This window comes from Solea solea, chromosome 10 (genome assembly GCF_958295425.1).
Source record: "Solea solea chromosome 10, fSolSol10.1, whole genome shotgun sequence".
Taxonomy (NCBI): Eukaryota; Metazoa; Chordata; class Actinopteri; order Pleuronectiformes; family Soleidae; genus Solea; species Solea solea.
The window spans coordinates 7,244,844-7,259,855 of NC_081143.1; the positions used below are offsets into that span (position 1 = coordinate 7,244,844).

The 15,012-nt window shown below is 38.4% G+C and overlaps 1 protein-coding gene across 2 annotated transcripts; it reads right to left on the reverse strand.

The window, feature by feature from the left end:
- Positions 1 to 8,366: 8,366 nt before the first annotated feature.
- Positions 8,367 to 14,994, reverse strand: LOC131467525 (cell adhesion molecule 1-like). 2 transcript variants are annotated; one of them, XM_058641489.1, is made up of 6 exons: positions 13,272 to 14,994; positions 12,768 to 13,037; positions 10,527 to 10,856; positions 10,034 to 10,291; positions 8,846 to 8,904; positions 8,367 to 8,800 (listed from the first exon to the last, which is right to left on the reverse strand). In XM_058641489.1, the coding sequence occupies exons 1-6, from the start codon at positions 13,336 to 13,338 to the stop codon at positions 8,753 to 8,755; spliced, it is 1,032 nt and encodes a 343-aa protein (XP_058497472.1). In that variant the 5' UTR covers positions 13,339 to 14,994; the 3' UTR covers positions 8,367 to 8,752. The 2 variants fall into 2 exon arrangements, with proteins under 2 accessions (XP_058497472.1, XP_058497471.1); XM_058641488.1 differs by having other exon boundaries at positions 8,367 to 8,904.
- Positions 14,995 to 15,012: the final 18 nt, after the last annotated feature.

Sequence of the window (15,012 nt, forward strand, 5' to 3'; positions counted from 1 at the left end):
TTGTGGGTGGCAACAGAGGACACTCTTGACCACACCTGGCCACACCTGACCACACCCACCATTGATACAGGGCGAGGTCCGAGGAGAAACACACCTGAGACTGGGATCCACAGAAGACAATAAGACCAAGCTTCTCACTGTGATTAGGATGACTCTGACAGAGACTCTGAGGACTGCATGAACACATGATGGATGGATGGACCCACAGGCTGATGAATTTAAGTCTGCAGACACAATAATGACAAAGTTATAATATGTCAGAGCAGGGAGTTCCTAAAGTAAAGTAGAAATATGAAAACACACACAAAAAAAGTCTGGGATCCAAACTGCTGTGGATAAAAAGTGTTGGATGAAGATGGTGAAGAGGTAGAAGTTAGCTCGTGAGGCCAGACTGAATACTTATAAATCCCTGATGAAATTGTGTGGTGACACAGTTGCTCCGTGCCAGATTAAGAGATAAAAGGGGTTATTTTTATTGTGCCTGACCCGACATAGATTGAAATGAGCGCAGATTTCATGGCGGTGGAATGTGAGATGGGAATATTACTCTTTGGTGTTGCCGATGAGAGAGATCAATGAAGAGCGGCATTTTTAATATTTCCGGATAAACCCTCAAATAAAACCACAGTGAGTGAACCGACAGTTGCTCTCTCTTTTCTGGGTGCAGGGATAAACCACTAAACTCTGGCCGCATGTGTTGCAGTCGTTTCACTGCCACTGTAGGTTACTTCTTGATCGATTGGACTATTAAATCTATACTGCCCCCATGATTTCCAGATGGTATTGCTCCGTTTGTCTATCATCGTACGCTTTCCTGCTTGGTACACAATAACGAACGAAATGAACGCAAAGAAAGGCTTCACCCGTCTCTGTCTTTTACGTATTGTATAAATGCTGTGATTTGCATTCAGCCACAGGTAACGTGGTATAAGGAAGATGTCGCCTCTGTAAACAGACAAGGGAAGCAAGCACTGAATTGGGACAGAACGTTTGTGTTGTATTTCTTGAAAGTGTGTTAGAATGAGTGAGATTTACCCACTCCTCAGGGAACTACGGTGGCCTTCTCTTCAAATACCAAACTCTTCACACCTATCTTCACTCTTCTGTTGCCTTTTCCTCTTACTTTTTTTGTTGATTTATGTGGACAGAGCTGTTCTTCTTTGTGTGTGTGAGTATCTTCCTCCTCAAAGGTTCAGGCTGCTGTGGAAACATGGCGCCACAAGATGGCGGCCTCCTTAAAGCAAGGCCCCTGCCTTACGTACATTTCAAGCCTTATTCTAAAGCTACAAAACCTCAACAAAAGTGTATTTTAAAGTATTATCAAACATATGCCAATAAACTTTTCTAAATGTTACACAGTGGACTTTTAATTTCTTACTCTTCACAGTCACGCAATTTAAAGACACACAAACACCTATGTGATATCATGAGCTGCTTCCACTGTGTGTCAACTTTTCTTAAATCACAAACTGCGATGGTCAGAAAAGGAAAGAAACATCTGACCGCTGATAAAAGATTCAGTCTGTGGAGTCGGAGGAGGCCAAGGAGGGAAAATGAAGACAAAGCTGAAATGATAAGAAAACCCGAGGTAAGAAAGAGAAAAGGAAATCTTATGTTTTCTCTCCGGCCTGCTGACTGTGATAGTGTCTTAAGTGTTTTATAAAATGCCCCAAGAGGGAGCAAAGAGGTGGCCAGAGACATCCATCACCTTTTGGCTAAAATGCCACAGGAAGACAGTCTGCTGACACCACAGCAGAGCAGAGGATGATAACACTTGGCTATTGAGTGGTGGCATCAAAACTGTCTATGCAGGTTGAATTCTTTCATTGCTGTTATTTTTCATAAATCAGATTGTTGCCAAATAAACAAACCGAAACTGTTAGAGAGTATTGAGTCCCATCCAGAGTGAAGCTTTATCTCCAGCCAGTGTGAACACAGTTTCATACAATATGAAGAGTCTCTCCTTATGTAAACAGAGAGAGCAGAGGGAAGACGGGGTACAGAAAGGAAATCCTCTGTTTAAATGTCAAGCTGTGCGTGCCATTCTCCCTCTCCTGTTCTTATTTCCTCTTTCATGCACCTCTCTGGGCTCAGATTCTGCACCTTCATCTCTCCTGCGCCTGCTGCCTGGTGTTAGTGTGTGTGTGTGTGTGTTTGTGTGCATGTGGGCGGAACCGTGTGGGTGTGCGGTGCACAGGCGTGATCCCGGTCGTGTGCTGGGGAAAGCTGACACGGTCCACTTTTGTTTTCATGGCACCAAAACTCAGTGACAGGGCAGAAGAAGAATGAGCGCAGGATGCATGCTGGCGTGAAAAGACGGCTGCAGCTGCGACGTAAAAGATGGAAAAACAGAGAGGGGAATCATGGAAAGTGTGACGGGGAAGATGAGACGGACATTGTCCAAGTGGCAACAATATTCTTAATGTCCTTTTGATTACTGACCTGTTACACTAACATATGAACCATAGTCTTCTCTTAAATGACACTGAAAAGTTCACAAATGTGCCATTTTCTTAACATCTTACAATAATAGTGTTACAATACTGAACAGATGTCACAAGTTCACACTATCAGTTACATTAGGACAGACAAAGGCAGCTGTAACGTTAAAAAACGGTTGCATACTTCTTGCCCCTACGTTGCTGGTGTATATACACAAACGCTCCCTCAGTCAGGTCTGATAGTAATGCTTGACAGAGAGCGTTTTTGGACGAAGGTTGCACCGTACAAGTAATCCTTACATCCTTCTGAACAGAGGAAGAATAATAACGTCAACAAACATCACCACGAGTTCCACACTGCAGCCTTATGTCAAATTGCAAATGTCAAAACACTCATCAACGTCTTGATGAGCTGCTTCACACTACAGTTTTGCCATTTGCACATCTTTCATACACATTCACCAGCTGCTCAACACATTCAACCTTGCTCAAGGACAAATATAGACTAGCAGAGCCAGGAATTGAACCCACAAAAACAACTCGCCCTACCACTGAGCCACCATGGCTCAATACTTACACACATTTTTAATACTTTTACTTAAGTGCATTTTATATCAGACTATAATGACTTTTGATACTTAAGTACAGTAAATGTCAAATACTTTAAGACTTTTACTTAATTATAATTATAAAAAGTGACTTCAACTTCTACCAAAGTCCTTTTCTGGTAAGATACTTAAGTATCCCTTTGAGGTACTGAGGACTGGTATTAGTTAAAATAAAGGTGAACAAACTCCATAAAGAGAACACTAATCTCTGCTGTAGATGGAAATACTATGGCTCAATCCTAACTCCTCAGTAGTACAGTAAATATCATATACTTTTAATAATATTATAAAAAAAAGTGACTTAAACTTCGACCAAAGCCATTTTCTGGTAAGATACTTTATATAAGACTGGGCGCAGTGACATTTTCCTTGCCTGACATGTGACCACACGCCGTTTACAGGATTAGCTATTAAAATTATTTATGAACACATGAATTATTTCTTTGTCGCCGGGTGGAAGGCCAAATGACAGCAAGTAACATTTATGTGAATCTAAACTTCATACCACCGTAGTGCTGAAGATGCTGTATGTCTGTATCATCTGTGTGTGTGTGTGTGTGTGTGTGTGTGTAAATGTAAACAGTAGCCCCTTGCTGACACAGCACTTCTCCAGGAACTTGGGAGTGTGTGTGCGCCCTGGCCTCTGCTCCCCACAGATATGCTTCCTTTCAGAGAGACTGTGGAAATAAGCAGCATAGACCTTAGACTCTTAGACTCTCTGAGTGTGTGTGTGTGTGTGTGTGTGTGAGAAAATTGATGTCTTCCTTCATATGAATTTTGGTACGACTTTATCAGCTTAAAAGCTTTTGGTATGTAAAGTTCTCCTTGTGTAAATCCCTCACACACTCACTCACACAGTCACGTTTAATGGGGTCATCATGGAGGTGGAGTGATGTTTTTCACCAGTAAACCTACAAATACAGAAGGTATCATTAGTGAAAGTCCACACACACACACACACACACACACACACACACACACACACACACACTATTGTGTTCACAGTTTCACAGTTTACAGACTCCAGTTATCACAGAGCATGAGACATGACAAAAAATATTTCCTGGGTAATATTGATATTTCGTGCATTGTTTTTCCTTATTCAAGCACTTAAGTAAGTAAGTAATAATTTAGTGTAGGAATTGCTGTTTCTTATATAGTTGAGTAAAATAAAACGTGAAATAATTCCTTCCAGGTCTTTGTTATTGTGTTCAGGGAAAGCACACAGGTTTGCTGCATTTTTAAGACAACAAAAAGCTTCATAAGCGGGCTTTTTATCACTGTATAACATGTCATTAACATTTGACCACTGCCGAAAAAAACAGCCCCTACTCACAGTTCAATACCAGGAAGTTGCTTTTTTTTTATTTTTTTTTATTGAAAATTCAAAAAGATATGAAAACTGATTTTGACTGTAGGGAAAGTAAGTCGCAGACTCACCCACTAAACATTAAGTAAATCACAGTAATCTTTACATGACCATGATATAGAGTGCTGATATAGTGTATAGGCAGTAGGGGTGGGAATCATCACTACGATACGATATTATCACGATATTGTGATATACAAAGTATTCGCAATATACTCACACTGAAGCTCGAGTGTGAGCACTTGGTACCATCTAGTGGACAGAAATATCAATAGTTTTTTCATGCTGATCCACAAAAAGGTTGATGTTTATTTATAAGATCAGTTAAAAAAATTATATACTAAAAAAATTTAAAAATCCTCTGCTCAAAGTCTCAAAAGTGTCATAATATTGCCACGCAAAATGTTGCAATATTTCACTGTGTGGATAACAGATATCTACAACATCTGACTATCTAAAACTTAATTCAAGATATCTAAAAAGGACAATGAGGATATCTTCAACTGAGGATAATTAAAGATATCTCAAACTTTTGTTAAATTTGGTTGTAGATATGTGAAACTGGAACTGGCGATATCTACAATTCAGGTACAGATATTCACAACTGAATTGTGGATATCTATAATGACACACCCCATACACATCAATGCCAAAAGTGACGTAATGTGGATATCCGTGACGTCGTTTTGACCAGTAAAAACTGAATTACAGATATCTGTGATGTCATTTTGACCAGTAAAAACTGAATTACAGATATCTGTGACGTCATTTTGACCAGTAAAAACCGGATTACAGATATCTGTGACGTCATTTTGACCAGTAAAAACTGAATTACAGATATCTGTGACGTCATTTTGACCAGTAAAAACTGAATTACAGATATCTGTGACATCATTTTGACCAGTAAAAACCGGATTACAGATATCTGTGACGTCATTTCGACCAGTAAAAACCGGATTACAGATATCTGTGACGTCATTTTGACCAGTAAAAACTGAATTGCAGATATCCGTGATGTCATTTTGACCAGGAAAAACTGAATTGCAGATATCTGTGACGTCATTCTGACCAGTAAAAACTGAATCACGGATATCTGTGACGTCATTTTGACCAGTGAAAACTGAATCACGGATATCTGTAACTGTAATTTTGACCAGTAAAAACTGAATTACAGATATCTGTGACGTCATTTTGACCAGTGAAAACTGAATCACGGATATCTGTAACTGTAATTTTGACCAGTGAAAACTGAATTACAGATATCTGTAACTGTAATTTTGAGCAGTAAAAACTGAATTACAGATATCTGTGACGTCATTTTGACCAGTAAAAACTGAATTACAGATATCCGTGACGTCATTTTGACCAGTAAAAACTGAATTGCAGATATCTGTGATGTCATTCTGACCAGTAAAAACTGAATCACGGATATCTGTAACTGTAATTTTGACCAGTAAAAACTGAATTACAGATATCTGTGACGTCATTTTGACCAGTGAAAACTGAATCACGGATATCTGTAACTGTAATTTTGACCAGTGAAAACTGAATTACAGATATCTGTAACTGTCATTTTGAGCAGTAAAAACTGAATTACAGATATCTGTGACGTCATTTTGAGCAGTAAACACTGAATTACAGATATCTGTGACATCATTTTGACCAGTAAAAACTGAATTACAGATATCTGTAACTGTAATTTTGAGCAGTAAAAACTGAATTACAGATATCTGTAACTGTAATTTTGAGCAGTAAAAACTGAATTACAGATATCTGTGACGTCATTTTGAGCAGTAAAAACTGAATTACAGATATCTGTGACGTCATTTTGACCAGTAAAAACTGAATTACAGATATCTGTGACATCATTTTGACCAGTAAAAACCGGATTACAGATATCTGTGACGTCATTTTGACCAGTAAAAACCGGATTACAGATATCTGTGACGTCATTTTGACCAGTAAAAACTGAATTACAGATATCTGTGACGTCATTTTGACCAGTAAAAACTGAATTACAGATATCTGTAACTGTAATTTTGACCAGTAAAAACTGAATTACAGATATCTGTAACTGTAATTTTGACCAGTAAAAACTGAATTACAGATATCTGTGATGTCATTTTGACCAGTAAAAACTGAATTACAGATATCTGTAACTGTAATTTTGACCAGTAAAAACTGAATTACAGATATCGGTGGTGAATATCCTGTTAATCGATCCTATGTTCTGTCTTGCCATAAGTGGTGTTTACACTTGAACTGCCCTAATATTATACTTCTCAAATGAACACCATCCTGTAAGTGACAGTAATTTTAGAAATAGTCAAAATCAATAAGTTCTCACCCTTGTGTGATGATGATCAATTGATAACTGATTAGCTGACAGATAATTTCATCTCCAAAGGCTAAATGTTTACATTATGTAAGTTGAGTGTGACTGGGCGATCAGTTAAATGTCCTGTTCTATCTTTGTGCTCTGCTCCGTGCTGAAGCCAGAGCTGTGTGATCAATGGTATTGATGAAAAGATGCTAATAGCTGATGCTAATAGGCCCAGTATGACTAATAGACCAGGAGGAGCATTGATCTGCAGAGTTAGCATCTAATGCTAAAACAGCTGATTCAACCGCAGAGTTGGAGTAAAAGTGCCAACCTTTGCTTGGTGTGTGTGTGTGTGTGTGTGTGTGTGTGTGTGTGTGTGTGTGTGTTGTTTCAGGTATTCAGAGAATAAGCAAAAGTAACAATTTTCTATACAGCTGATTTCAAAGTCAAACTTATATTCACAAAAACACTGAGTCACTCAGACGCTAGACTTGTATAATAACAGTATATACCTGAGTCAACCGTGCACTGAGCATTGATGCTGAGGTTGTTTGTCACTATTAATGCAAATTATACATTCATTCTTTTTTACTTTTCTCCAGCAACTCTACATGACAGCACAGAGACTGCATTAATACAAATCTGACTTATCAAACGTGTAGTTTTAATTTAAACATGTGCTCCCGGTCATGTACAATCAACATCATGACAAAACTTGTAGGAATTCTCCACAAATTTGTCTTTACAACCATTAGTACACATTTAAGGAACTTCCAGATCAAGCTTCTGGAAATAGTTTTATGCATTGCCAGGAGGTGTATAATAGTGACCTGGAAGTCTGATTCCCATCTCTCTACAACTGTATCATAATAAATTAATACAATACCTTTCTGAGTTCTCGGGATTCGCCGGTTTCCTACAGTCAAAAACATGAAGATTTGGGTATGAGGCAAATTGGACACCCTAAATTGATTGTACGTGTGAGTGTGAGAGTGGATGGTTGTTTGGAATGTCCAGTGTTTACCCCACCTTTCACCCCATATCAGCTGGCACCAGTGACCCTCATGTGGAGGATAAAGCGGTAGAAGATGAGTGAGTGCACTGAGAACCGCCATTTATGTTTTTAAACGCTCTATTACATCTCAGAGATTTAAGGTCCATATAGTTTATGCTAGAAAATGACACAACATGTGCAGTTTTTTTTGTTTATTCTGTGGTGACGCATACAATCATCAGGTTTAAACATTTTCACCATCATCGGTCATCATTACTATTAGTATGGATATTAACTAACTACAGTGGAGTTTAGTTGACTGTAGCTGTTCTGAGTTTAACAGGTCATGCAAACAAACTAGGGATAGGCATTTCAAGCAAAAAAAAGCTATTTGAATATTCAATTGTATTATTAATCAAATATTCAAAATTCCAGCACATGAGAGCTTATTTAAATAATGCAGGGTTCAGATCATGTTGATCTAAGAGGACCCAAAACTTGCTGCTGCTGCTGCTGCTGCTGCTGCCACCTTGTGTTCATACATACATACATAAATCCACAATTGGGTGGTCTTTTTTTTTCTTACGAAAGCGATCATTGGTTTTTCACTTCTGTATTTTTTTTAGCATAATTACAAATAGTCACATTAATTGACTGACTTTTTAGAATCAAGTGAATAATCAAATAATTGAACAAACATGAAGCATGTGGCACGATTCATGTTTGTTGGTTAGGTTTAACTGGATTTGATTAAGAACTGAAATATGAAATCAATCAATATATCAATCTGCCTCAGTAACTGAAGGTAACTGTAACTTTAAACAGTCAATGAAAATGATAAAGAAAAAGGATTTTAATAATTCCAAAAGATGCATGTCCCAAACATTACAGAATGAGTTTCCACCATGTTAATGCTTCAGTAGTTAGTCAGCCATTTCCTGTAAATGTATGTGTTACTTTGGGGGCATTTGATTACATGTTATTGACATACATACTGTTCATTTTTTCAGTATGAAGTCAAATCACAGCAGAGAATAAAAGCAGCACACACATTATAAAGCCGTGTGTCAGTGTGATGCTTGTACTGCTATTAGGTGCGACTGTTGTCTTTGTGGTGGTTGCTTTTGTTGAAGTTGTGCTTGATTGTGGCGGGCTGGTTAACTCCAAACCTACGGACAAATAGAAAGTTAAAATGTGGTGGGACAATTTGTTATTGTTATGAATTATCAGGATTGCGGCACCACAAGTGGCAGCTTCTTAACATTGTGGGTAGCATAGTATATGGAGCTCTAAAAAAGACACTTAGATAATAGACATGTTTATATCTATACTCAATAGGTTGTCCCAGTGTTTCCCAAACTTTCTACATGGGGTTCCACTTTTGAAAACTATCATGACCCAAATCACAATTCAAAGGGCAAATGTGTGCATCATGTGGTGAATTATTTACAGTCATATATGTAAACATATCATTTTGAATTGGTAAACAAATCATTTCCAAGATATATTTGTTTGAGAAATTTGTGTGGGGACCCAAAAAATATCTCCTGTGACCCCTTTGTGGGTCCTAACCCAGTCTTTGGCAATCACTGGGTTATAATTGAGACTATTGAAACCTAAATTAAAACTTGTACAGTGCTTTACAAAATGTATTAGACCACCTGTCCTTTTTTTTTATACATTCAGCATAACATTCAACCACTAAAACTATCAAGAAATAATAATGTGCTTCACTATTTTTTTTTGTCAGGGTTTGTTTTCTAAAACAGTACATTTGAAAATTCATGGCATTAAAAATATCATTTCAGTTAAATAGCCTCCACATACAGGTGTATTAACCATTACAGAAAGATAAAAAAACATATTTTTGATAATTACCAATGCTGTTAATTTAGGGCAGATGTGGCTTTGGATGGTGGTCTAATAAATGAGTGAAGCACTGTATAAGTTAAGTGTTGATTTGAGAATATAAGAAGCAGGTTTAACATAATAGTAAATCCAGGTTTTGACACAAAATAGGAAAACTATAAGTAGACTGTACAAGACAAATGAAACACAAATAGTGAGATAAATAAATTACTAGAAAATAATCTAAATTATCTAATCTAAAATAAAATAATCTAAACAATGTTTCTATTTTCTAATTCAGCTTTTACAAACATCTTTTTTAAGAGCAAGTACGTAGTTGACTACAAAGAGTTAACATTTATTTAACCAGATAGAAAAACCCATGGAGACACATCAGCAGCACACATCAGAGAAGAAAGAAATGTGAATGATTTTACGTCTGAAACTCACCTTTGACGACCACCTCAAATGAAACACTGAGGGCTCCCACATCATTGCTGACATGACACACGTACCGGCCTTCATCCTTAGGAGTTATAGAGTTGATGACGTGACGGTCACCCGTGACGTGGCGATGAGTGGGTTGCGGCAGCTCCCACCGGTATGAGGGGCTGGGGTTTCCCACAGCAGAGCAGTTCAGCTGCAGAGAGTCTCCCTCTGTGACAATGATCGGACCTGGACGCGATGACTCCACCTGCCGAGGCTTATCTGTGAGTTCATTGAGACAGAAAGATAAACACGTGGCTACTGAAAGAATAGTCAACTGTTGGATGAAAAACAATTGAGTTTTCCTTCATCATAATACCGTTTGCATGTTTGCAGGCCATTAAATCCATGTAGGCTGCCTAACTATGAACAACTGTAAGCCTTCTCCCTCTCATTGGTTTTTCCCAAATGTTTAGACTGGTAAAAGGAATGCTGCTGAAACTCAGTGTACACTCACAGTGGACTGTGGCAGTAATGTTCTGTGATTTCACCACTGGGGGGTGCTGTGGTCCTTCAGGTCCCAGTTCCAGAACGCCTTGACACCAGAACTGAGCTCCATCATCTTCTCCAGTGGCATAAAAGTTGTGAGTGAAGACCTCGGTCACTGGTTCCAAAACTGAGCTGTCTAAGTGTAGTTGACCCAGAGTCGTCCACCCTCTGTAGAAGGTCACGGTGAGGTTTGCAACTGGAGCAACGTTGTGCACTTCACACTGCAGAGCGTACTGATGACCCTCAAACATCGGGCCAGAGTGGTTTGTAAAGCTGATGGACACACTGTCTGGAGGCTCTGTGCAGAAACAAACAATCATACAACAGTTAGGTTTTCAGTTTAAGAATTTCTAATCTAGAATCGCCTTTATCTGTGTTTTTCATCCACTGCTGTAAAGTGAAAAATGGGAGTTATGGGACGTGGGAGTGACATCATCAAAGTACTAAAAAACATGGATGCAGACATATCTCGGGCTGGAGACGTTGTTAGCAATACGAGCCGAAAACAACGCACCAGCATGTCTACTATAGGGATGGGACGACACCACTTTTTCATGTCTGATGCCGATATCAATATTAGTCCGATACAGTCATTTTAGACCATTTATGAACTATGAGGCTGTTAATGACACATTTGTGCTGAGTGACAAACAGTGTTCTCCCGAAAAGGAGAAAAAAAAAGACCAAACATGACTCAGCGAAAATGCACACAAGCTGTGCATAGTGAAGCATGCGATATATATACAGTATGTACATATATACATACATACATACACATATGTATGTATGTATAGATGTATGTATGTATGGATAGAACGATGAGGACAGGTGAACAGTGAGGACAGGTGAATGATGAGTACAGGTGAACAGTGAGGACAGGTGAATGATGAGGACAGGTGAACAGTGAGGACAGGTGAATGATGAGTACAGGTGAACAGTGAGGACAGGTGAATGATGAGTACAGGTGAACAGGGATGACAGGTGAATAATGAGGACAGGTGAACGATGAGGACAGGTGTACAGTGAGGACAGGTGAATGATGAGGACAGGTGAACAGTGAGGACAGGTGAATGATGAGTACAGGTGAACAGTGAGGACAGGTGAATGATGAGGACAGGTGAACAGTGAGGACAGGTGAATGATGAGTACAGGTGAACAGTGAGGACAGGTGAATGATGAGTACAGGTGAACAGGGATGACAGGTGAATAATGAGGACAGGTGAACGATGAGGACAGGTGAACAGTGAGGACAGGTGAATGATGAGTACAGGTGAACAGTGAGGACAGGTGAATGATGAGGACAGGTGAACAGTGAGGACAGGTGAATGATGAGTACAGGTGAACAGTGAGGACAGGTGAATGATGAGTACAGGTGAACAGGGATGACAGGTGAATAATGAGGACAGGTGAACGATGAGGACAGGTGTACAGTGAGGACAGGTGAATGATGAGGACAGGTGAACAGTGAGGACAGGTGAATGATGAGTACAGGTGAACAGTGAGGACAGGTGAATGATGAGGACAGGTGAACAGTGAGGACAGGTGAATGATGAGGACAGGTGAACAGTGAGGACAGGTGAATGAAACAATGTGAGACTTAACGTGAGATTTGAGTCCCCTTGTCCTTTTTGTACGATACAAGAAAGTAACTTTCACTCTGAGTACATTTCAAACAAGCTACTTTTTTTTACTTTACCATGAGCACATTTTTAGTCCAGCACTTTTGCTTGTATTTAAGTAAAATGTTATCAAAAATATTGATGCTTTTACTTGTGTAGAACATATCAGTACTCTTTCCACCTCTGCCAATTGCAGCTTCTACAGTACCCTGTAATCATAATGGGATTTTTTCTGCTTCAAAATCCCTTGATTTCAGTCATGAGGAGAATATTTGGCATTTTATACCTCCCCCTGTTTTTTAAACCCGTTGTGATACCTTTGAAGAGCCAATACCACCCATAAAATGTACATTTCTGATCCCCCAATTTACTACTAAAACAGTTCCTTTAAGGATGACTTTGTTTTCTTCTCAACTTCTTATATTGTCATTTATGTTAATAATGCTGTTAAAATTGTATTTAATTTAATGTAATTTAATCATCTATACATACATATATATGTATGTACTGTATATATTAGGTGCGTCTAGTATTTGTGTACATTTATTGAATCTGCACGCACAGAAACAATCAGAAGCGGGTGAACTTACTGTAAACGGTCACAGGCAGTTCAGTGCAGCACATGCGTGCAGACAGGTCATTGTAGAAGCACAGGGCGCTTGTGCCCCACACAGTCATTCTGTCCACGCTCCACAGAAGCACAGTGGCATTCCCCGTCTTGCGTCCGAGTGTAACCTCCAGACCTAATGACTTTTTGCTCTGGCAAGACTGACACAGAGAGCACACGGCTGAGGCCGGGTCACCGTACTTCACCACCAGTCTGGACGGACTTACCTCACTTCTATGTGGACAGTTCATAACTGTGAAACACACACACATACACACACAGCGTTCAAGTATAAACAGTGACATCACTTTGTATTATACTGAAATGACTTAAATTCTAAAATGCTTCAATGTTTGCAGAAGCACAGAGGTTTTGTTTTACAAACAGCACACATTAAAAATTATAATAATTGCATTTACTTGATAAACAACCTGATTTATCTTTCATAAGTATTTTCTGGATTACAGATGAAAAAGTGTCCACTCACCACAACCGAGGACACGGTAACCACACAGCAGGTTCATGAAAGACACCACCGACAGTATGAAAAACATCTTTCCCACTTGTTCTATTCAGAGAGACGAAAGAAAGTCATAAACCACGGAACAAACAGGCGTCTGGAGTGAACGCACTGAACGAGCTCACAATGTGTACACACGGAGAGGAGCAATGTTGGCAGTGCTGCTTGTTTTGTTTTTTCCTCTCTGTGAAAGTGAAAGTGTTCACATTCAGGGCTACGATCATCTTTTATTTAGTTTTGACTTTTTGTTTTGTTGGTTTTCTTAGTATTATTTGTTTTTTAGAGTGGGTTTGCTAGTTCTTATTAGTTTTTATTTTTTGTAAATGCTTAGTTTTAGTTTAGTTTTTATTATTTTCATATTTTTTGTAAGATGCAAAAAGGTCATGATAAGTATTGTGTGTCATAAAAACCCAGCAAAAGATGCCAATTTAAAAAGTCACTGAATCAAATATAACAATCTACAAGAACATGTGCATCATGCTGCTGAGGTTGGATATAGTTAGTGTGAAAGGTAAAGATCTAATTGCATTATAGCAGCTACATCTACCTACATCAGATGTAATATTAGTTGTAATTGTAGACATTTAAGAAGCAGAAATGTATTTAAAAACTGAATTTATGAAATCCATATATTATATGACTATATGTGAATATATTCATATATTTACTAGTTTGTATTATTTATTATTTTTTAGCATAATTGTAATTTTCTTGTCACAATGATCATTTTTAAATGGCAACGTAACCAAATCTAAGCCACGCAGGATGTAAGAAATAGTGCACATATAATGGGTGAATGGTGTGTTATATGTCATAATCGACGTGGGTTTGTCTCCGTTTGTTCTTCTGTTTGCAACGTCCCATGTACAGTTTTTGACGGATCAATCTGATTTTCTTTTTTGTGATGGGGGGGTGAACACAAAAGTATGTGCCCATTAGATTTTTGGTGGGAATCTACCCACAGGTGATGTCACAAAACAAGTGTTTACAATTTGAAACTCGTCTGTGCAGAATCAGACACTCTGCCCGAAAGTCGTTATGTTATGACAATAAAGACATCATTTTTAATCAAGCAAAATCTCAGATGATCAGGTGCGACCTGCGTCAAGATGAGGAACGTGAAACATTTGGTGAAGTAACATTTTGATTGGGGCTTCACAGATAAAGAAATACTTGATCTTTTTGTCACATCAGGACTTTGAAAGGACTGTGAAAGAAACCGAGTCTGTTTTCGAAAAGAAAGACTAACTCAGACTTAGAGGAAATCATTTCTTTTGTGGAGGAAATGGCCGGTAGTGGTCGACTGCGGCTCAGGACACGTACAATTACCACGTTTCCACACAATATAATGATCAAGTTCTTTCCCTAATAAAAAAAAAGCTATTTGAATATTCAATTGAATTATTAGTCGAATATTCAAAACTCCAGCGCATGAGAGCTAATTCAAATAATGCAGGGTTCAGATCATGTTGATCTAAGAGGACCCAATACTTGCTGCTGCTGCCACCTTGTGTTCATACGTACATACATAAATCCACAATTCGCTGGTCCTTTTTTTTTTCTTACGAAAGCGATCATTGGTTTTTCACTAATGTATTTTTTTTTAGAATAATTACAAATAGTCACATTAATTGACTGACTTTTTAGAATCAAGTGAATAATCAAATAATTGAACAAACATGAAGCATGTGGCACGATTCATGTTTGT